We start from the raw sequence: 23,413 nt of genomic DNA on the forward strand, positions 1-23,413 counted from the left end.
CAATCCATATGAAAAAGATGGAAGTTGGGAGGTGGAAGTTGAGTTTCTGACATTTCGGAAGTCCTTTCTTGTTGCAGCCAGTCTCCTCGCAAGGTTTTTTCAGCATGGAGAGCTGATAATTGTTGCTGATATGAAGCCTAGAGTTGTTAGTGTTATTGGCAAAGTATTTATTTCCTATCAGGGTAAGTAAATTTAAATAACGAGGTTAAATTTGCATCTAGTTTAAAGGAACAGTGCAGTGTAAAAATGAAACTGAGCAACAAAAAAACAGACTGAGCAAAATAAAAAAATGTTTTCAATATAGTTAGGCAAAAATGTAACCTATAAAGGATGGAGTGAGCAGATGTCTAACATAATGGCCAGAACACTACTTTCTGCTTTCAGCTCTCTAACTTCTTAGTTAGTCATTGACTAACTATTCAGTTAGTTTGTGAGCATGCAGGTCAGATTCAAATGCCCCCCATGTCACTGATTGGTTACTGACTGATAACAGCTTAGGGAGCTGAAAGCAGGAAGTAGTGTTCTGGCCATTATGTTAAGACACTCCAGTCTTTATAGACTACATTTATGGCTATCTAACTATATTGAGAACATTTTTATTTTGCGCAGTCTATCTATTTTCAGTTTCATTTTTACACGGAACTGTTCCTTTAATATAAAGCTTTGGAGGTGCTGAATAACTGTAATCATGGAGAAGTGCTGATATAGAGAGCAATGATTTATAGGTGTTTGGAGTTTTTAGGTAGTGGGAGCACACAATATGATTTGGAGGTTTTTGAAGGATGATAATGATGTCTTTGTGTTCAAAATCCCACCCATCATGCAGGCGATTTAAAAGGATGTAGGAATTGATCTTAATATGTTCATATTTTAAATTGCATTCTCCTTTAACTTAATTTATTACAATTACTCATTATTCCAGCCTTCAATTTCAAATAGCATGAGCCGTTGTGTAATATAATATAAACTTATTGGCACAAACAACTGACTGAAATACATCCAAATTAGGGCAGGGGTGGGACTAAATCAACTCCATTTCTAGTTAAAGGGGAAGTTCATCTTTAAGCCAGCTTTCAGTATGTTATTATACATCCTATTCCAGTTTTTACTGTTTTTTTTAATTTGCCTTTCTTTTCAAATTCTTGGTTGAGGTAACAGTTTTATGGTTATTGTAATTTTTTTATATGGTGCGTCACCCCTAAAGTATAACTGTTTATCTCCAACAATGCAAAAGGAATCACTGGACACATTATAGCCCCTGTAATGTCCATTTTGTTACAGAATGTATAACTAAGTCATATTTGTATATGTTTTTTCTTTAGTGGAATTAGCCGTAACTGCTCCTATATGTGATCATTACCCAAATATTTCCTATTTAACAAATAGAGAGCAAAGTCACTGAAGAACGTCACTGTAGTGTGGTATAAAGATCTTGCACAGGAAACATTTTATATGGACCCCTCATTTATATGGGCCCATTTTAAATCCCAGACTCTCTATTCTCCTTAGATACGCTACTATGTATATCGGATTATTAAAATTAAAATTTTCAGGTGTGAAATAAAAAGACTGTGCTGCACATTTTTGCATATCCAGTTGTAAATAGATCTGCAAAGAAGTTGAAGTTGAAGTTACCAAAATCCAATATTTTAACCTAGTTTTTCATTTTTCTCAAATAAATGGTACCAACGTAGCAGACTTTATCTACAGAGCACCTGGGTAAATGTATGATATTCAATACCTTTTATGACATAGGCAGACACACGTTAGAAAGGATAACTGGCGCATATGTATTTTTAGTTAAAATACTTGGCTTTTAATACTTTCATTGTCTTTAACTGTTGCAGCAACATGTTTTATTCTCATTGCAACACAAAACAATTCTCAGCTGAATCAAATTTTAAAGACTCCCAGATGTTCCATAGTGTCATGCTGAGGAGTGCACCAGGACTATGTTATATTTTTTGATACTATTGTTGGCTAGCCGTCAACAAAAAAGGAAAAACGTGTGGCTCCAGTGCAGCCAATGTTAAAATTATCAGTCAGGCGTGTGAATATGAGTTTGACTTGTTAGGGACATGCACAGCTGCAATTGCTTTCGGTTCAGGAAAAACTCTCTCTGTTGCTGGCAGCAATAATTCCATGGGGTATGCTTCACAGGATATCATTAAAATCTTCTATGTAAACCTGTTTGGCCCCAGATCCGGATAAAAGTCACGATCTACTTGTATATCCTAAAGTCACTTTCCTCCAAAAATAGAAAATGCTGACTTTGTTAGAGTTACAATAAAACATTTATAAGACTCTTCACCAACGTATGTTATAATCAAATGGAGAAGACCTTCAGCTTTTCAAAAAACACAGGGAGGCTGAGTATGCATCTCATAATAAAAAAATGGTCATCTATTAAATCTCCTATACCAGAGGTTCCCAACCTTTTTTACCCATGTGCCACATTTAAATGTAACATAAGATGGGAAAAAAGTTATTGGTGGTGCCAAATATGGGCTGTGATTGGCAGTTTGGTAGCCTCTACTGGCAGCCTACAGGAGTCTCTGTACACCTAGTTTATGTAACCAGGTTCCTCCAAGGGGTTGGTGAACAACATGTTGCCTGCGTGCCACTGGTTGGGGTTTACTGCCCTAAACTATATCTTGAAGTTGAACTTTACACTAGAAGGGCTAATTTTTCTAAATCGTTTTGTTGTGATTACATTTTGGAAAAGAAAATATTTGCTATTTAGTTGTAGCCATAGCAAATGTTGCATGTGATGTGTGTAGCAGCCGATAAAAACTGCTTGGGTGGTTTGCGGAGTGTAAGGAGGGAATAAGAGGAATTAATAGTTTTACTGCAGTGTTCTTCTCAGGACTAAACTCCACGGGAACTTTTGTTGGATTGTGTTGGATCGACAAAACACAATCGACAAGTCAGATGTAGTCTCGTGGGTCAAACCAACAGTCAGACAGACTGTATACAAATGGAGGAAATTTAAGACCGTTGTTACCCTACCCAGAAGTGGTCGACCATCAAGGATGGCATCTAATAGTCTGAGAGGTTACAAAGGAACCCAGGGTAACTTCTAAGAAACTGAAGTCCTGCTTTTCATTTGGAGAAAGAAAAACACTGCATTCCAGCATAGGAACCTTATCCCATCTGTGAAACATGGTGGCGGGAGTGTACTGGTTTGGGCCTGTTTTGCTTCATCTGGGCCTGGAACAATGAATTCTGAACTATATCAAATAATTCTAAAGGAAAATGTCAAGACATCTGTTAACTGAATCTCAAGAGACAGCGGGTCATGTAGAAAGACAATGATCCTAAACACACAAGTCGTTCTACCAAAGATTGGTTAAAGAAGAATAAAGTGAATGTTCTGGAATGGCCAAGTCAAAGTCCTGACCTTAATTCAATTGAAATGTTGTGGAAAGACCTAAAGTGAGTGGATCAGGTGAGAAAACCCACCAACATCCAAGGGCTGAAGCTGTTCTGTATGGAGGAATGGGGTAAAATTCCTCCAAGTCGATGCGTAAACGTTTAGATGCAGTTCTTGCTGCACAAGGCACACCAAATACCGAGAGCAAGTTTCACTTCCTTTTGCCACGCACAATATGTTATTGGATTTTTTTTTCAATAAATACATGACCAAATATAATACTTTTTGTTTTATCAGTTTAACTAGTTTTTCTTTATCTACTTTTAGGACTTGTCTGAAAATCAGATGATGTTTTAGGTCCCATTCATAGAAAAATATAGAAACTTTTGAGCACAACCGTACATACAATTTACAAGCTGGTTCTATTATGTTTACATATAAAATAGGATAGCTGGAAATGATGCACTGTTTAAAGGAGACGGAAAGGCTAATAAAGAGTTGATCTCAAGCTGCAGGCATACCTTCAGTTCTCTCAATAGTGCCCTTAAGTCTCCCCATATTTGACCTGTTCAGATTATCAGCAGCCAAACAGGAAGAAAAAACGCTGAGCTGTGTAAAGAAAGTTCCCATAATGCCTCGCTCCTGCACAGACATCCAGACCAAGTGAACATGCTCAGTTAGTTAGACTATGGGGCACATTTACTAATCCACGAACGGTCCGAAGGCGTCCGAATTACTTTTTTGTTCGTAATGATCGGTATTTTGCGATTTCTTCTGAAATTGTCGCCCTATGGGAGACTTTCATTGGGCCGGGTTGGAGCTGCAGAGTGCCATTGAGCCCTATGGGAGACTTTCCTTGGGCCGGGTTGGAGCTGCAGAGTGCCATTGAGCCCTATGGGAGACTTTCCTTGGGCCGGGTTGGAGCTGCAGAGTGCCATTGAGCCCTATGGGAGACTTTCCTTGGGCCAGGTTGGAGCTGCAGAGTGCCATTGAGCCCTGTGGGAGACTTTCCTTGGGCCAGGTTGGAGCTGCAGAGTGCCATTGAGCCCTCTGGGAGACTTTCCTTGGGCCGGGTTGGAGCTGCAGAGTGCCATTGAGCCCTGTGGGAGACTTTCCTTGGGCCAGGTTGGAGCTGCAGAGTGCCATTGAGCCCTATAGGTGACTTTCCTTGGGCCAGGTTGGAGCTGCAGAGTGCCATTGAGTCCTATGGGAGGCTTCCAAAATCATGCTAAGTCTGAAAGTTTCGCCCGCCGCTTACGAGTGCTCAATACGAAAAAGTCGCGACAAGATACGAGCAAATCGCAACGGCTACGAAAAAGTTGCGACTTTTCGCGCAAGTCGTAATGGTTACGAAAAAGTTGTGACAATTTACGAAAAGTCGCAACGGCGACGAAAAAAATCGCAAAAAATATCAATCGGAATTTTTCCAATTCGGATTCGTGGGTTAGTAAATCAGCCCCTATGAGTCAGATTCCTGCTGATTGGCTCAGATCCACATTCCTAGGGGGGGGAGTGAGTTCTTAGCAGTCTGGAGGGAAGGGGGAACAGGAGAGGGACAGAGGAGAGAGCTGCGTGTCTCTGGCAGAAGAAAACAGAAAAGAAATCCCGTTTCTTTTACATAGTAACATAGTAACATAGTAAGTTGGGTTGAAAAAAGACATACGTCCATCAAGTTCAACCATAATGCCTATACCTAACCTGCCTAACTACAAGTTGATCCAGAGGAAGGCAAAAAACCCCATCTGAAGCCTCTCTAATTTGCCTCAGAGGGGAAAAAATTCCTTCCTGACTCCAAGATGGCAATCGGACCAGTCCCTGTATCAACTTGTACTAAGAGCTATCTCCCATAACCGTGTATTCCCTCACTTGCTAAGAATCCATCCAGCCCCTTCTTAAAGCTATATAATGTATCAGCCAGTACGACTGATTCGGGGAGGGAATTCCACAACTTCACAGCTCTCACTGTAAAAAATCCTTTCCGAATATTTAAATGGAACCTCCCTTCTTCTAAACGGAGTGGGTGCCCTCGTGTCCGTTGGAAGGACCTACTGGTAAATAAAACATTAGAGAGGTTATTATATGATCCCCTTATATATTTATACATAGTTATCATGTCACCTCTTAAGCGCCTCTTCTCCAGTGTAAACAGACCCAACTTGGCCAGTCTTTCTTCATAACCGAGACTTTCCATACCCTTTACCAGCTTAGTTGCCCTTCTCTGGACCCTCTCTAGCTCAATAATGTCCCGTTTGAGCACTGGAGACCAAAACTGAACAGCATATTCTAGATGGGGCCTTACCAGTGCTCTGTAAAGGGGAAGAATAACCCCCTCCTCCCGTGAATCTATACCCCTTTTAATACAGCTCAGAACCTTGTTTGCCCTTGCAGCTGCTGCCTGGCATTGCTTGCTACAGCCAAGTTTATTATCTACAAGGACTCCAAGATCCTTCTCCATTATGGATTTGCCTAGTGCAGTCCCATTAAGGTTATACGGGGCTTGCATATTTTTACATCCCAGGTGCATGACCTTACATTTATCCACATTAAATCTCATCTGCCACTTAGCTGCCCAGATTGCCAGTTGGTCAAGATCCTGCTGCAGGGATGTCACATCCTGGATAGAATTGACTGGTCTGCAGAGTTTTGTGTCATCTGCAAACACTGATACATTACTCATAATACCCTCCCCTAAGTCATTTATGAACAAATTAAACAAAAGTGGACCCAGTACAGAACCCTGAGGGACCCCACTGAGAACCTTACTCCAAGTAGAGAATGTGCCATTAACAACCACCCTCTGTACCCGATCCTGTAGCCAGTTTTCTATCCATGTGCAAACGACTTCACTAAGACCAATAGACCTTAGCTTAGAAAGCAGTCGTTTGTGGGGAACGGTATCAAATGCTTTGGCAAAATCCAAATAGATTATATCTACTGCATCCCCACTGTCCAGCTTCTTACTTACCTCATCATAAAAAGCAATTAAATTGGTCTGACATGACCTGTCCTTCATAAAGCCATGCTGATTACTGCTCATAATGCCATTCTCCACTACATAATTTTGAATGTGATCCCTTAACAAGCCTTCAAATAACTTGCCCACCACGGATGTCAAACTTACAGGCCTATAATTGCCAGGCTGAGATCTTATTCCCTTTTTAAATATGGGAGTGACATTCGCCTTCTTCCAATCACTAGGTACCATACCTGATGAAAGAGAGTCTGAGAATATCAGAAACAAGGGCCACTGCAATTCTGCCCCTAGCTCTCTCAGTACCCGAGGGTGTATTCCATCTGGCCCAGGTGCCTTGTTTACATTTATCGTGTGTAACCCTTTAAGCACCATATCCTGTGCCAACCACTGTGTAGTTGGAGCTGAGGCAACAGTGAAGCTATTGGGTGAGACTTGGCCCACTGGCTCCTCTACTGTATACACAGAAGAAAAGAACTGGTTAAGCACATCTGCCTTTTCTGTATCCGCTGTAACCATATTGTTATTATAACTCAATGGGGCCACACCCTCAACCTGCATCTTTTTACTATTAATATACTTAAAAAACTTTTTGGGGTTAGTCTTGGCCTCGGCCGCGATGCGCTCCTCATTTTCTATCTTTGCCTTCCGGATTGCTGTTTTACAACACTTGTTATAGTGTTTATATTCATTAAACGCAGCTACTGTCCCCTCTGACTTATATTTCTTAAAAGCTTTCCTTTTTTTCCCTATTAACTTCTTTACCTCAGAGTTAAGCCACATAGGGTGATTCTTAACACTTCTACTTTTTCTTATTAATGGAATGAATTGAGAACAGTAATGATTTAATATCATTTTAAATGACAACCATTTCTGCTCTGTATTTTTATCAGAAAACATAATGCCCCAATCTATGCCCTGAAGCGCTGCCCTTAAGGAGCTAAAATTTGCCTTCCTAAAATTCAGTGTCTTTGTTGCCCCCGTGTAAATTTGTTTCCTGCACCAAACATCAAATGAAATAACATTATGGTCACTATTACCCAGGGGTTCAACCACTTGCACATTTGCTATACGTTCTGGGTCATTAGAGATCACTAGATCTAGTATAGCATTGTTCCTGGTTGGCTCCTCAACAACCTGTGACATAAAGTTGTCGTGCAGCAAGTTTATAAACTTGTTCCCATTTACTGTCCTGGCAGTACTATTGCCCCAGTCAATATCAGGGTAATTAAAATCCCCCATTATTATCACTTGCCCCAAACTAGCAGCCTTTTCTATTTGCAACAGGAGCTGGGCCTCCTCCTCTTCGCTTACATTAGGGGGTCTATAGCATACCCCTACAATTAGCTTGGTAGATTCTTTACTATCTGTGAGAAGCTCAACCCATAAGGATTCAGCTCCCTCTGTTACCCCCATCACTTCCTCCTTAATATTTGCTTTTAAGTCGTGCTTAATGAACAGACACACTCCTCCTCCTTTCCTATTGCCCCTGTCCCTCCGAAACAATGTATACCCCCCAATATTAACAGCCCAGTCATGAGACTCATTCAACCAAGTTTCAGCAACACCAATCACATCATATTTCCGCTCCAACGCCAGTACCTCCAGCTCTCCCATTTTACCAGTCAGACTCCTTGCATTGGTAAACATACATTTAATACTGGTTCCGGCGTGAGAATGACGTGTAAACAACTTATGGGCCTCCCTGCCATTATCAGTATCCCGAAGCAAGTCTCCTCCCCCATTTTCCCTTACTATGCCCACTACCTCATCTATCCTGTCTACCACAGAATTTCCCGCTGCACCCTCCCCCCCCACTCCTAGTTTAAAATCTCCTCCAACCCTCTAGCCATCTTTTCCCCCAAAGCAGCTGCCCCATCATCATTGAGGTGCAGCCCATCCCTGGCAAAGAGCCTGTAGCCGATTGAGAAATCAGCCCAGTTCTGGAGAAACCCAAAGCCCTCCTCCCTGCACCAATCTCTCAGCCACGCATTAATCTCCCTGAGCTCCCGCTGCCTTCTTAATGTTGCTCGTGGCACAGGTAATATCTCTGAGAAAATTACCTTGGAAGTCCTCGCCCTCAACTTCGCACCTAGCTTTTTAAAATCGTTCTTGAGGACTTCCCCCCCTCCTCTAACTTTGTCATTGGTACCTATGTGTACCAAGACCGCCGGGTCTTCCCCAGCCCCTCCCAACAATCTGTCCACTCGTTCCCCCACATGCCGAACCCTAGCACCAGGCAAGCAACACACAGTTCGGCATGTAGGGTCTTTGCGACAAATTACCCTATCCACCTTTCTAATAATTGAATCCCCTACAACTATAACCTGCCTTCCCTTCCTAGCACTACTCCCCCCACCTGTATTAGAGGTGCCGGCTCCCAGGGTGCTCTGAGAGTCAGCCTGCTCCATACACGCCAGCTCAGAGCTGCCTTCCCCAGCATCTTCACCTAACGCGGCAAATCTGTTGGTTTGTACAAGCTTTGAACCAGCCCCCCTACCCTTGTGTCCCCTACTGCCCCTCTTAACTGTTACAAATTTGACAGAGAAGTCAGTGCAGCGTTTCTGTGAGTGCTTATGGCTGTATTTACATAGACCTTTCTGATAAAGCTTACCGTATATACTCGAGTATAAGCAGAGTTTTTCAGCACGCAAAATGTGCTGAAAAGTTAACCCTCGGCTTATACTCGAGTCCATCTGCTACCTGATTCCCTGTGCGCTGCTCCTTCCTGACTCCTTGCTTCGCCTTCAGCTCTGGTGTCTGTGTGTGTAATAGGGGGAGGGAGAGCAGGCATGCACGGAAAAGCTCAAACTGGCCTGCTATTTATCTCTTTGTGTGGCGAGAGTTCTTTGAAGCAGGCAGGCAATGGAACCATCAAGCCTGCATGCTATTTAGCTGAGGAGGCGAGGAGCGAGAGAGGGAAGGGGAACTCCTTAAAGTAAAACTCACGCTAAATCCTCTCAGTTTATGATGTGCTCCTTTTGATAGACAGGTTGAGGAGCAAGGCAGGTATTAATGAGTGATTACTTCTCCAGGTGACCCTGCTAGAGGAGGCAGTAGGGGGGAGCCTGGCATCTCGCATACTCATTCCCTGCACATATTTGTTCAGTAAGATTTATTGATCCTAATTTTATTGGAATTTATTTTGATTATTGAAACTTAGAAGCTGCTGCATTTCCCACCCTAGGCTTATACTCAAGTCAATAGGTTTTTCCAGTTTTCTTAGGTAAAATTAGGTACCTCGGCTTATATTCGGATCAGCCTATACTCGAGTAAACACTTAGTTTTTACCTTTCCTTCTCCTTTAAGAAATATGATATCTTGCTGAAACATAGCAACTGCTGATGATTCTGCCTCACAGAAAAGTAAGTCAGAATAAAGTTTAAATAAACACACAAAAAAAAATATATAAGGAATACATAACCTCTGGATTTGGCTGAATACCAAACCATACCAAAACTTAACAAAAATGTTAAAAATCTGCAAATAATTTAACCTTTAATGTAGCACAGTAAAACCTATAGTACTGATGCTCATGGACCACAGTGCCAAAACTGTAGATTTGACATGGCAATATGTGGTCCCTGATAATAGGACAAGCACTCAAAGGTTCAAAGAAGACTGCAGAAATGGTTTGATTTAAAGGACAAGGAAAGGCTGTCACTTTGGGGTGCCAAAATGTTAGGCACCCCCAAGTGACTTAAATCGCTTACCTTTTACCCCGGACTGGTGCCCCTGTTAGAAGAAAACAGCACCAGCCCGGGGTACCTGTAGCGCAGCGTTTCCTCCTTCCTACTTGCGCTGCAGCCAATCGTCCCGGACAAACACGTGCGCAGTAGAGTGAAAAGCCGACTTCTCTGTTCAAAGTTCGGCTTTTCACTCTACTGCGCATGCGCGATCGTTCAGGAAGGAGAAAGCGCTGGCAGCTACCCTGGGCTGGTGCTGTTCTCTCTGTACAGGGGCACCAGCCCTAACATTTTGGCACCCCCAAGTGACTTTGCCTTTCCTTCTCCTTTAAAGGAGACATATCCTATAAAAATGTAGAATGTACCAGTGAATTATACTCCTCTAGATATAGAAGGATTGTGCTTAAAAAAAGTTGCGTTTCGGAATGATTCATCGAGAAATTCTACCAAAACCCCAGTAGCCCCGCCCATCTGTTCCACTTCCTGCTGGCTGAATTCTCTGGATGTGCAGGGGAGTCGGGCACTCTCAGTACAGGGCACTGTAGGATAGGAACCAATCAGCAACTAGGCTGACCTGAGGGAACTGAAGCCTGTCTGTGCCTGTGTGACTGCAGGGCTGTAAATGGCTCTCCCCTCCTGCTGTGCTTCTGGAAGGGACAGTTAGTACACGCCCACCCCTCATTTTAAACACGGACAGAGACCTGACAGAATCTATAGGGAGCTCCAATAAAGGGGCCATTTTTACAGATATGATTAATTGATTAATTTTTAGCACAAAGTGAAACCAGCACCGTATATTATTCATAATTGCCTACAAAATTAGGGTTTTTCCCATTTATCCAATATGTCTTCTTCAGAGTCAAATGAAACTAAAAGTTTACTTATAATTCTGTACAAATTTGTGTGTATTTAAGTAAGCCTTGGCTCAAACATATTTTTACCTATATTTCAAATTAACCATAAGTGAATATAATTTAAATTTGATGGCACTATATAACCTATAATCAAGTGTATAGGCTGTTACAGGCTGTAAATCGCTAACTAGACTGCCCAATGGATATAAAAATTTAACATTCATTTTCCGGGAAGCCAGAGCAATAAAAGAATTCCTTCTCCCTTATTTATCTTGTCGTCCCTGTGACATGAAAAAGTTCAATTAATAGCAAGTCTAGCCCATGAGTTACTGAGAGTGAAATTACAAGGTGGCCCCATAAATTCCATTCCAGCTGTTCCCCTCCTCCACTTACTGTAGCTTTACTTTTATACCAGCAGTATATTTTAATATCAGGTACTTGTAAATGAGAAAGGATAAATTATACTTATATTTTCTTCACTTTTTCCCTGTACAATTTCATGGGTTTACGATATGCTATAAAAACTGTGTAAAGCCTATTTAACTGCAGTTAATTAGCTAACATCCAGACCTCTGCCAGATTTTATCGGACACCAGTATCTGATAGTATCTTCCATTCATGAATACATTACTACAACTTTCCCATAAATCAATCCTATGCACAAATCCAACTCCACACTTGCTATCTTTATATATTTTTCTTATATATCTCTTATATATTACAAACTTGTTACAGAGATTCTTCATTGGAAATAGCATCCAACAAAATCTGAAAAAAACAGGCCTTTAGTACCAAAATACAGGTGCTTTGATCAAAATTCTAAGCACTTAGTATATAGACATATATATGTAGATTGTAAGCTCTTTTGGGCCCTCTTCACCTCTTGTATCGGTTATTGATTGCTTTATATATTACTCTGTATGTCCAATGTATGAAACCCATTTATTGTACAGCGCTGCGGGATATGTTGGCGCTTTATAAATAAATGTTAATAATAATAATATATCTCTAGGCTTGCGTGCACCTTCACCACCAACTATAGATCAACCTGTGAGATTCATGAATTCCAATATAGGTTCATGGAAAATTAAATTAAAATGAGGAAAAATTTGTGAAAATATCATTTTCTTTGTTAGTCAATTATCACCAGATTCAGTTTATATCTTCCAGAAAGTTTTATATTAAAGTAGAAATATTATGCACAAAACTAGCATTCCTTAATGTAATTAATAAGCTTCTATGCGGTACTGTAACACATCCACCGCCATCCCATTGTCTCAGCTTCTGCTCACCTTCTCAAAGAAAGCAAATTAATCTGTTTGGCACAATATATTAAGTGCAAAATCATTCTGTTATAAACTCATAGCATGGCAATTTAAAAAGAATTCTAGTATCCTATGCCTTATTAGCCCCTCTAAAAGCGTTCCTACAAATGACATCAAGCTTGAATATCAACAGCCTATTTTCATACATCCTTAGTAGTTCTAGAAATGTTTACTCCTACTATAAATTTCAAAGCAGCAGGTTTATGACAAGCAACTATGCTATGCGTAATGTTGAACACATATTAAAATGGAACCTGCAGAAATTAAGTTACATTCTGTATTTCTAGGAGCAGTATAAAAAGTATAAAAGCAACCATTTACATGGTATATTAAATTGGCTTTCTTATGCATTAAAAGGAGATTTTAGCAAGTGCTTTTTAAATCACATCATAAAATCCTATGGGACAGTATTAGCTGCCATTGCTGAGTTTATAACAGTTACTTTAATTCCAGTACTGTTTCTTATTATCACAAAAAATGACCTGGGACGATGTCTGATAATCAGACACCCAGGTGAACTAGACTGTGTCAATTCTTGTTGGAAACCATTAGACCAATTGTCATTGTCAGCTAGGGCATGTTAAACAGAATAAGGCACAGATAAATGAGATAAAGAAGCAATGATTTTCTATAAAAAGTATGATAAAGCCCCATATTAGCTATTTCTGTTACACTGCATAGACTCAAAAGAGAGATGGATTCATCTGAAAAATGCAAATAAGGCTTTACAAATGTTACACTGAAAATTATGCAAGAATAAAATTGTACTGCCTTATCCCTTCCCTACATAGATCTACTAATACATGCTGTTCTACACAATTGCTAGGTAACATGCCCCTGCCTTATAGACCATAAGTAAAACTTAGTCCTCTTCTTTGGTCTCCTATGGCCATAAACTTGAGCATTTGCATCAACAGACCGCAAGCTCTGTGAGCAATACCTTTTCTTGCATATGATTTATGCATTACAAACATGGCTAATTGTCTAATCTTTTATACAGATTCTCGTCATGTATCGTACATGACAATGCTATATTGTACCTATCTTGAATGTATTACATTCAGTGTTGAGGTAGGCACTAAACTTACCTTTTTCCTTCAGTTAATTTACAGTATTTGTGCTGCTTTTATCTACTCCATCATCTAAAGAAAGATATCTAATGGTAGCTTTAATGACTCCTCTTTAAACAAACCTTGCAGTCACCCTGCTATCTTAGTGGCTATTCTATCATTTACCTCTCATTTTGTGACATAGTTGGGTAATTACTTTAACTGTATCCAAGGCACTCCAGGTGCATTACACATACAAACAACATACAAAAACAACTGTCATGTACCCTCCTTCCCATTCAGATGGTTGGGGCTTCTTTATTAATTATTTTAAAGTCCACAAAAAACAAAATGAACTTGCACAACACAAGAAAAGCAGTATGTTTTGGTAGGTGTAAAGGATAGCTGGAACCTCTCATTCTCAGCTAGTTTGGGGTGGGTGGGGGGATTCCTACAAGCAGAACATTCCAATCAGAGAACAAATGTTGCCTACACTGTGCTAACAACACAAACTGCTTCCATGGAGGTTCTCTGGGCATTGTGTTTCAGATTTATGATAGTTTTAGTTTACAGCTATAAATCTGACACACAAGAATCTGCCCAATGCTTGCATTACGCTCTTTGGTTGCAGTTTGCTTTGTTAGCAGAGTGTATGCAATATTTTTTAGCAAAATTTAATTTAGAGAACAACTAAAATAGAAAAGTCTGAATCACATTTACAGAAATTTGGCTCATGAATTTACCAGAATCTGCTTTTTTGACATCCCTTGTAAAGTGCTACCAACATCTGGCCTGAAATAGGGCAGATCTCGATTGGGCAGGTTTGATTTTTCCATTGGATTGGGGACCACATCGACTCATTGATGCAGTCCACGAAATGACGGTGTTTATGCCCGCCGTTTGTAATTCAATTGTTTGTCCCTTGGCCCAAACAACTGAATTGGCCCACTATCGTCCACCCATAGGTGGGCATATCAGGAGAAGATCCCCTTGCTTGGCGACCTCACCAAGTGAGCAGATCTTGCAGTGTATGACCACCTTAAGGCAGCAAGTACACTGATTAAAGGAGAAGGAAAGGCTAGTAAAGAGTTAATCTCAAGCTGCAGGCATACCTTCAGTTCTCTCCATAGTGCCCTTAAGTCTCCCCATATTTCTCCCGTTCAGATGATCAGAAGCCAAACAGGAAGAAAAAACGCTGAGCTGTGTAAAGAAAGTTCCCATAATGCCTCACTCCTGCACAGACACCGGGACCAAGTGAACATGCTCAGCTAGTTAGACTATGAGTCAGCTTCCTGCCGATTGGCTCAGATCCACATTCCTAAGGGGGGGAGTGAGCTCTTAGCATTCTTGAGGGAGGGGGGAGCAGGAGAGAGCAGGAAGCTGAAAGCTGCATGTCTGTGGCAGAGGAAAAAAGACACAACTAATCTTTTTACAGAGAAGTCAGTGCAGCATTTCTGTGAGTGCTTATGGCTGTATTTACATAGACCTTTCTGATAAAGCTTACTTAGTTTTACCTTTCCTTCTCCTTTTAAACACTTGCATGCTATCTTGTGGTCTTTAACACTCACTGTCTCTGTAAAGATAAACTTTGTATGTACTTTAACATCTGAGGCCCGATAGAATCATATTAAAAAGGAATGAAACCCTTATATTCAAGCTAGTGCTCCTGCATAGTCCCCTCTCCTGGATGCAAGGTTTTCACTCTCTCTTAGAATTGGTTCTGCTGTTACTCCAGTATGCCGTTAGATTTATCACTGTTAAATTTTCTCCATTTATAATTTTTGAGCTAGTTAGTCAATATCCCTCTGTAATTGTTTTACAGCCCAATCAAAATAATTGTCTTTTATGAAGCTATCTTGTTTATCTATTTGTTTTAATTAACATTATTAGTTATATTTATTCAGTAGTGTAGTGGTTTATTTATCCACCAGCAGTCTCATTCATTCTACAGATCTCTTTACAAATTCTTAACAATCCAAATGTCCCACAGGTCTCAATATAATTTTCAGCCTTCTAGGTACTAATGCCTTATACTGTTGTGTACTGGTGTATTTCTCACTGCAATATTGTTTGCCAATACACAGCTTTGATTCTCATAGAATAAAAAACGGAAAATGCTGGAAATAATTAAAAAATGGAAATAACTGTAACCATACCATGTTACAGAAATGTAAACATCTTACCCTGGCAGATTGTAAATGCATTTGACTCTTAATATGTCAAGTCTAACAATTTAAAGGTGGCCATACACGCACCGATATTATCGTACGAAACCTCGTTTCGTACGATAATCGGTGCGTGTATGGCATGTCAGCGAGCCGACCGATATCGCAGGAAGCTGCTGAAATCGGTCGGCTCGCCGATCGGCCAAGTTAGAAAATTTTGATCGGGCACCATAGAAGGCGCCTGACCAAAATTCTCCCTTCAGAGCTGAATCGGCAGAAGGAGGTAGAAATCCTATTGTTTCTACCTCCTTACCTGCCGATTCAGCCCTGAATGGTGTGTGGCGGATCTGACGATGTTTCGTGCGACCGACGGTCGTACGAAACATCGTGAGATCGCCACGTGTATGGCCAGCTAAAGATATATACTGCTAGAAGAAGTAGTATGGGGGTGGTAAAGCAAGAATGGTTTGCAAGATTTTTAAATAGATGAATAGATTTAAATTAAACCGTATCCCAACACAATTGTGCATCACTACATCTAAAAGCAGCCATTCTCTTCTACAATTAGGCATGGCACACAGCACTCTAAAAGCCGACAAAGAATTAGGTGGATTTCATTTCTTATATTAATCTCCATAAATCCAGTGCCCCACACTTTACAAGGTGGTTCTCAACGACATGTTTTCTTATGTCCTAACTTCATGCCCACGTAGCGCTACTGGGACCCTGGCAACTAGTTTCCCAGAAAGGTTCCAAGTATGTTATTATATTGTTAGCAGTGACCAGTTACAATGACAAGCAAAAAGTGTGGGGGTGTGAATCTCTATAAATCCTTGCCCAGTTGATGTAAAAGTACAATGTAGCTACTCCTTACATGCATAATACAGTGTAACTACACTGCGCATTCCCCCTCTATACAGACATACTAAAGAGGCCACAGGTCTATGCACTCAATATTCCTAGTTAAATGAACTACTCAACAATACAGATTTCCCAAAGAAATATACAGTTTCCAAAATATATCAACTGCTCAGTTCTAACAAACTTTTTACAGAAGTAATTTCCTTTGTGGCTTGCTAACTATGAATAACAGAATATATGGATAGGACATTCATTCTACAGTAAGTATTTAGCAATGACATTTAAGCAATGATGAAGAATATATTTTCAGAATGGAAAAATTGTTGGCAACCATTGTTCTGACACAACAATAAACCATAAAAAGGCTAATAGATTTTATGACTTCCAGGAACCTATTGTAACGACATACCTTCACTCCATGCAAAGGCAAATTACAGTTCACATCTGTGCAATAGTAAGAGATTTCATACCATTTCACACTATTATTATAATTCTGAAATAATAATATATTTGAGTTCAATGTAGGAATTCTTGAAACACTTTCCCATTTATTTTATTTAAGCATCAGAAATAATTTGATGTACTTATGCTATTCCTTCATGCTATGAATGGCAGATCAGGCAGCTGTCACCTTCATCATTTTGAAGGAGTGGCTAGTTTTCTGTTCAGAATTATGCAACTGAAAATTGAATATTTATAATAGGTGGATTCTATAAAAAAAAATTCATGTGGCAAAAAATTTTTTCCATTCACTTACATGTGGAGTGATGGCTAGAACTGAAAACTGGCTAAAGCACTTGTCAGATCTCCCATTTACAAAGTACACTACACATGACTAGCAGATGGCTGTTCACACCGTACACTAAGCCACCAGTGTATGAAATTGGTTTGCAAACCTTTTTATTTGCCACGTTTTGGTCACAAAGCCAGTGGAAGTCGAGCTCTGTACATTACAGTTATAGCTTGTGTTAAGATGGGTAAATTGCACTTAAAAGAGACTGTGGTCAAAAGTAAAAGAAGCATTTCAACAGGTTTGAAATTGTGTAAACACTTATTTAGGACAATGCAGTTTTAGAACTGGGCCTATAAAGTAAGCTCTAAAAGAATGACGGGCTAGTACGTTTTCTTTTCTCATATCTCCATCTTGCATATTCTGGAACGGTCTCTGTCTTGGCTTCTTGGCCCAAGAGTAAGTACTGTGTTGTTGGAGAATGGCAGCCAGTCAGACTAATACAAATGGAAAACCCGAGTCTGCCCATAGGCTGTACAGAGATACCATAAGTCAACACAATCATATGTACAAGGCACTATTTAGCAGCAACATTTTAAGGATCTTATGTATGTATTTATTTTTATTAAACATATTAAATAGCAAACAAATCACTTGTTTTCCTTCTAGCCTGCAAATAAAAATACCATGAAACCATGACAACGGTTATTCCCCTAAGAACAATTCTGCAACAAGTCCTTCTTTAAGTGTACAATGGCCCAAACCTGTTTGAGAGTAATTTATATTTAACACAGGCCAAAGCTGCAAATAGGGGTATTTGGGCAAAGCCCCAGCATTGTCAAAGGCTGCCCACTGCACCCCTATGAGTCCCCCCATGCATACTGCTCCACCTCACTCCAGGGACTAAAACGCATATAATCCGAGCCCAATTTTGATCTGCTTTTTCCAAGTGTTTTCATTCCTTAGCCATCCAAACATCTTGATGTATTTTTAGTGAATTTGTTTAGTCATTTTCTAAAATGCAAACAATGTATTGAGATTAAACTTGGCTTATGTGTATCTTTTTCCATTTCTCAACTACGAAGTTACTGCATAGGTTTAAACCTTTTAGAGAAAGAACAAATATGACATATAAACGCAGTAAAACTAGCAAAGCACTAACTATTTATAGGGATTTAACTGCCTTTTTAAAAAAAAAAAAAAAACCAGTAAAGCAAGGGGGCATAACAGGCATAACAAAATTTCTTCTCTATATATTAGTATATATTCACAGCAGTCTATGCAGGTACGATATTATATATATATATATATATATATATATATATATATATATATTCAATATTTAACTGCACTAAAACTTTATAGAAGTTCTGTATTAACAGGTTAAAAGGTGGCAAAATTCTAATTAATTGCATTTCAGTCTTTACTCTTTCACTTGTAAAATGCTCTGAAAAATGTATACTTAGCATTTTTTACCTCTTTGTTGCTTTTAAAACACATTCAGATCTGTTTTAAAATAAGCAATGGAAAATTGCTTCAGAACAATAAGGAGCATCTGTGGTTAAACCTGAATGTAGTGGTTACTTACACTATCAAAGGGGAAAATGACAGTGGTAAGAAAAGGCTAAGGAAAGATCCAGGAATTCTAGGGAAACCATAATGGCACAGTAGCAGTAGCTTGAAATATTATAAGAGCTCTAAAAGATTGAGCATGGCAACAAACCGTGTATTTATCAAGGAAATTCCTTTTTAAGTTAATTATAATAGACACAAAATGCAAGTCTGCTTTATACAGTAAGTACTGGTAAAGAAAAAAAAAGCTGATACAAAATATTCTATTTCCTAGGCAAGGAATACAAATACTGTGCAAAACCACATGTATATGGCATTAAATAACATAAAAAATTTCCAACCATAGGAAATATTGCATTAATGGTTCTGGTTTAAGTCAATAGAAGAATGACATTTTCCCAAAACAGCCTTAAGTTTTTCCCTTCTCACTTGTAATAAAATCAACCAATTTATTTTCCTCCCTCTCACAAAAACTTTGCACACTGTTAAAATGTAATGTATTCATTGGCACATTCCTTAGCAGCAACAAAGAAATATCAGCACCTAATTCATAAATAATGACAATGGCTCAATGGCAGATTTCATGAAGCTCAGAGAGCATGCTCAGTAGGGTTTGGGTACGGTGCTGCTGATTTAGTGATTAAGCAATTACTGTATCCCACTGTAAGCCAGCAATCCAACTTACTGAGCTGCTACTGAAAAACATGTTAAACAGTTACATTTAACACATACCTAAAACCAGTTTAAGAAACACAGTGAAAAGTAGAAGGCAACTGGAAAAAGTGAATATTTGTGGTGTACTACATGAAAAAGAGAATTCTGTAAAGGTAAACCATCAGGAGTAGGGGTAGGCAGGAGAGGTACCTGTTTTATGCACACCCCACTTTGCAGTTATTTATTTGTAAAAAATGTTTGGAATCATGTATGATTTAGTTCCACTTCTCACGTGTACACCACTTTGTATTGGTCTTTCACATGGAATTCCAATAAAATTAATTCATGTTTGTGGCTGTAATGTGAAAAAATGTGGAAAATTTCAAGGGGGCCGAATACTTTTGCAAGTCACTGTATATATATATATATATATATATATATATATATATATATATATATATATATATATATATATATATATATATATATACACACACTCATATATACATATACATTTACAAGCCTATAACTGAGACTCAGAGTGTTGTTCTGTTTATTTGCTATGGTTTTTTAATTATTTAGTATTCTTTTCGGCAGCTTTCCGGAGCTATTTAGTTTCTAGGGTCCAAGGCAACATTGCAGTGGTTTGAATGAAAGGACAGAATGTGGATAAAATAGATAATAGGTAATAGGAACAATACAATTGTAGCCTCAGGTTTTTTTTGCCGCTGGGAACAGTGGCCACCCCTACCTCCCCACACACTCAAAAACTAGAAAAAGACTGAAGTGGAAGGCAAGAATTTCTTAACAAAAAAAAAAGTAAACTACCACTTTAAAAGAAATAATTGCTTTACTTTTGTACAAATTTCTTAATTACCTGAATGCATGTTCCCGTGCACTCTCTGCACAGACTGCAAGATAATGCCCATCTGCTTGGTGGGATGTGTGAAATCTTAGTAATAGGCTCCATTTTTTCTGGACATCCAATACTGACCTGCAAAAAACATTAATTAGCAAACCTACAAATTAGTCTGACACATTGAACAAATTAAAACAAAAATGAAAAACGCAGAATAGATTATACTGTGACAAGATCCTGCCAGATGGTGTATACAAAGAGAGGAAGCAAAATCACATAATGCTGCCCCAAAATTTGACAATGTTTATTTTTATACACTTTGCGTATGCAGGTACCACTACACTTTCAAATGAGTTGGTAACAAATGGTTGATGTTAAAGGACAATGCAAGCTAACATCCCTGTGGGGTGCCATCTCAGTAATTCCAATTAGAATTAGGAACCCTGGCTGGTGTTCTTCGAAAAGAAGAGGAAGAGGGTTCATCTTGCAGAGTGGGCTGAAGCCATTTGATTTCTTCTTCCCAAGTATCTCTGCTCCGATTGAAGGTATGAGCAAGCAGTTATCAAAAATTCTGCACCTTGTTTGCTCTCATCTGGGGTGACACTGGCTCATTGGAAAGACACCCTAAATCAGTGATCCCCAACCAGCAGTTCATAAGCAACATGTTGCTCCCCAACCCCTTGGCTGTTGCTCCCAGTAGCCTCAAAGCAGGTGCTTATTTTTGAATTCCTGGCATTTAGTCAAGTTTTGGTTGCATAAAACACAGTTGTACTGCCAAACAGAGCATCATGTAGGCTGCCAGTCACTACAGGAGCAACCAAATAGCCAATCAAAGCCCTTATTTGGCACCCTCATGAACATTTTGCATGCTTGTGTTGCTCCCCAACTTTTTACATTTGAGTGTGGCTCATGGGTAAAAAAGGTTGGGGATCCCTGCCCTAAATGATGGTGGTGCACTCTGCAGAAAGGACCCTGGGACAGTGCATTCTTAATGAAGAAGAGCAACTGCCCAGGGTCCCAGATTAACAATTATAAACACACTAATTAGCATTTACTATTAGAAGACTATTTTCTCAATTAATTGTACACGTTAAGGGTGACTTTTTTTTTTTTTCTTTGCTGATGTAGCGGTCGGTAAATTTACACTTCAATTTAATTCTGAAGTCATATTATACAATGTCCGATATGCATTTCATTCTGTTCCTGTACATAAAGTCATATGACTAGATCTGAATAGGTGATTATTCAAATAATGTCAAAGCTAACATTCTCAGTAAAGGCAAGTGGAGTCCTCTAAGGGGTCCCACATTTGCTTAGTTATGGAGAAGCTTTATTTTCTGTTAATTATTGTTCATAGTTGGAAACAGAACATTAAGGAGGTGGCAGAGAATGGGTTGCTCCAAGTGAATCTCCTTGTCTACTACCCTATATTCATACCCTTTGGGGCAGACATGAGGCCATCTTGAAAAGGTGTTAATAAAGAATGTGATTCTAACATATGATTATTAAGAGTGGCCTTAATATAATTATTTTCAGTTATACTAAATCAAAAATTTTATAATCAAGCTAATATAATGTTGCTTGGGTTTGTGCAAGATGGTCATTAGACACGCCTCTGGGAGTAATCAAACCATAACAAAATACTGTATTTCAGGTATCCAGGAATTGAGAGGGACAATCTGACTGTTCCCTTCGTACTCCTTTGATTGCTGCCCTGGTATAATTCCCAAATACGTCTGTAATTTAAGACATAAAATACGCTTGTGTTAGCAATAGTGCTGATGTTTTAAAGCAAATGCACATGCAGTTTATTCCTGCAGTAGGGGGCCTGTCCCTAGGAGAGCGATTCTCAGGTTTCAGTGAACTAAAATGAATCTAAGGTAATCTTAGGTAATTAAGGTAGAAACATAAGTAAGAGATCCTGTACACTTGCCCAATATTGAAGACATTAACACACTTTGCTCATACAGCTTCTAAAAATGCCCTCCTCTTTAATGAAACAGGGACTGTTTGTCAATATAGTCATTGAAGGGGAGGGCATTTTACACACAAATTGTCTTACTGGTTGAATGCATTAATGTCTCACTGTTCCTAATATATTTATAATAGGTGAGTGCATCTGTTGTAAGGATACTGTCAGGCATGTATTATATCTCAGCGCCACCATCAGCCAATCAGAATGGTATCCAGGTGCAAAATGATTACATTCTAGGCAGGTGCATCTGCAACCTAACTGTAGTTCCAACCATGGGGCACAATTCACATATTTTCTCTGGTATGAATTTGATTCAGTGGGGCTTATTTATAAACACTGGGCAAATTTGCACCTGGGCAGTAAGCCATACCAACCTTTTTGCTTTTTATAGGCAGCTACAGGTTGAACAATGAAAGCAAACATTTGACTGGTTGCCATGGGTTACTGCCCGGGTGCAGATTTGCCTAGTGTGTATAAATGAGTCCCATTTATGTGTAACTAGCCATGTAAGGTTTCTGTAACACACAATGTCTATTTTTTAATGGGCATAGGGAGGAGCTGTATGACAAAAAAAATCTGTTGCATTGGTTAAACTCTAGTTGGGACTGGTCTGCTTGACAATATTGATACTGAAGGATGGAATTGAACCTAAAGAAAGGAATGTAACAGTAGGTGTCTTATGGCTTAGGATTCTTGGCAAATATGTACAGAGTAGTACCTTTGTATTCCAAACATGATCTATAGGCTGCTTATACTAAAATGAATGTAGGCGTTTGAGATCAAAGTTACAGTGTAGGCGGTGCATTAGACACGAATGTGAATAAAGACAAAGTAACTGCTAGCACGTCACAAAACCAGCGAAAACGCTAAGCCTGCTGTGTAATTTCAGTTATCAGTTCATCCACATGCCTGAAATGCAATTTGATAATGGGGAATTACAAAGACAAAAATCAGAGCAGAGCCAAGGTGCTTTTGCACCCAAGGCAAGGATGCTAACGTGTGCCCCCCAACTGAGTCTCGCACAATGAGCTGTCATTAAACAAGACCAATACACATGCCTAAATGAATAATATCCCAAAACGTTAAGTCAAATGAAATAATGTAACATACACTTCATATTACAATTACAGCAGGGACTTAAGTTTATACTGTGTATACTGTGGAAAGCACTGCTAATAGGAGACTACTCGCCCTCTCTGCCAGAAGAATTTCACACTTCATTTGCGTTTACTGCCAGACAGTTTTTTTTTTAAGATTTTGAGCTCTTTCACTTTATAGGCATTTCCTGGGGGAGACTTTTAATATTTTTTTTCATTGCTTTGATTGGTTTTATTGGTTT

The 23,413-nt window shown here is 39.3% G+C and overlaps 1 protein-coding gene across 2 annotated transcripts in view; it reads right to left on the reverse strand.

Annotated features, from left to right (window-relative positions):
* The window catches only part of jade2 (jade family PHD finger 2), a 120,555-nt gene that overhangs the window by 25,707 nt on the left and 71,435 nt on the right, over window positions 1–23,413 (reverse strand). For both annotated transcript variants that reach the window (NM_001374818.1, XM_012958514.3), the window contains 1 exon segment: window positions 20,118–20,234. In NM_001374818.1, the coding sequence (NP_001361747.1) occupies window positions 20,118–20,234 (117 nt within the window).

This window comes from Xenopus tropicalis, chromosome 3, assembly GCF_000004195.4.
Source record: "Xenopus tropicalis strain Nigerian chromosome 3, UCB_Xtro_10.0, whole genome shotgun sequence".
NCBI lineage: Eukaryota > Metazoa > Chordata > Amphibia > Anura > Pipidae > Xenopus > Xenopus tropicalis.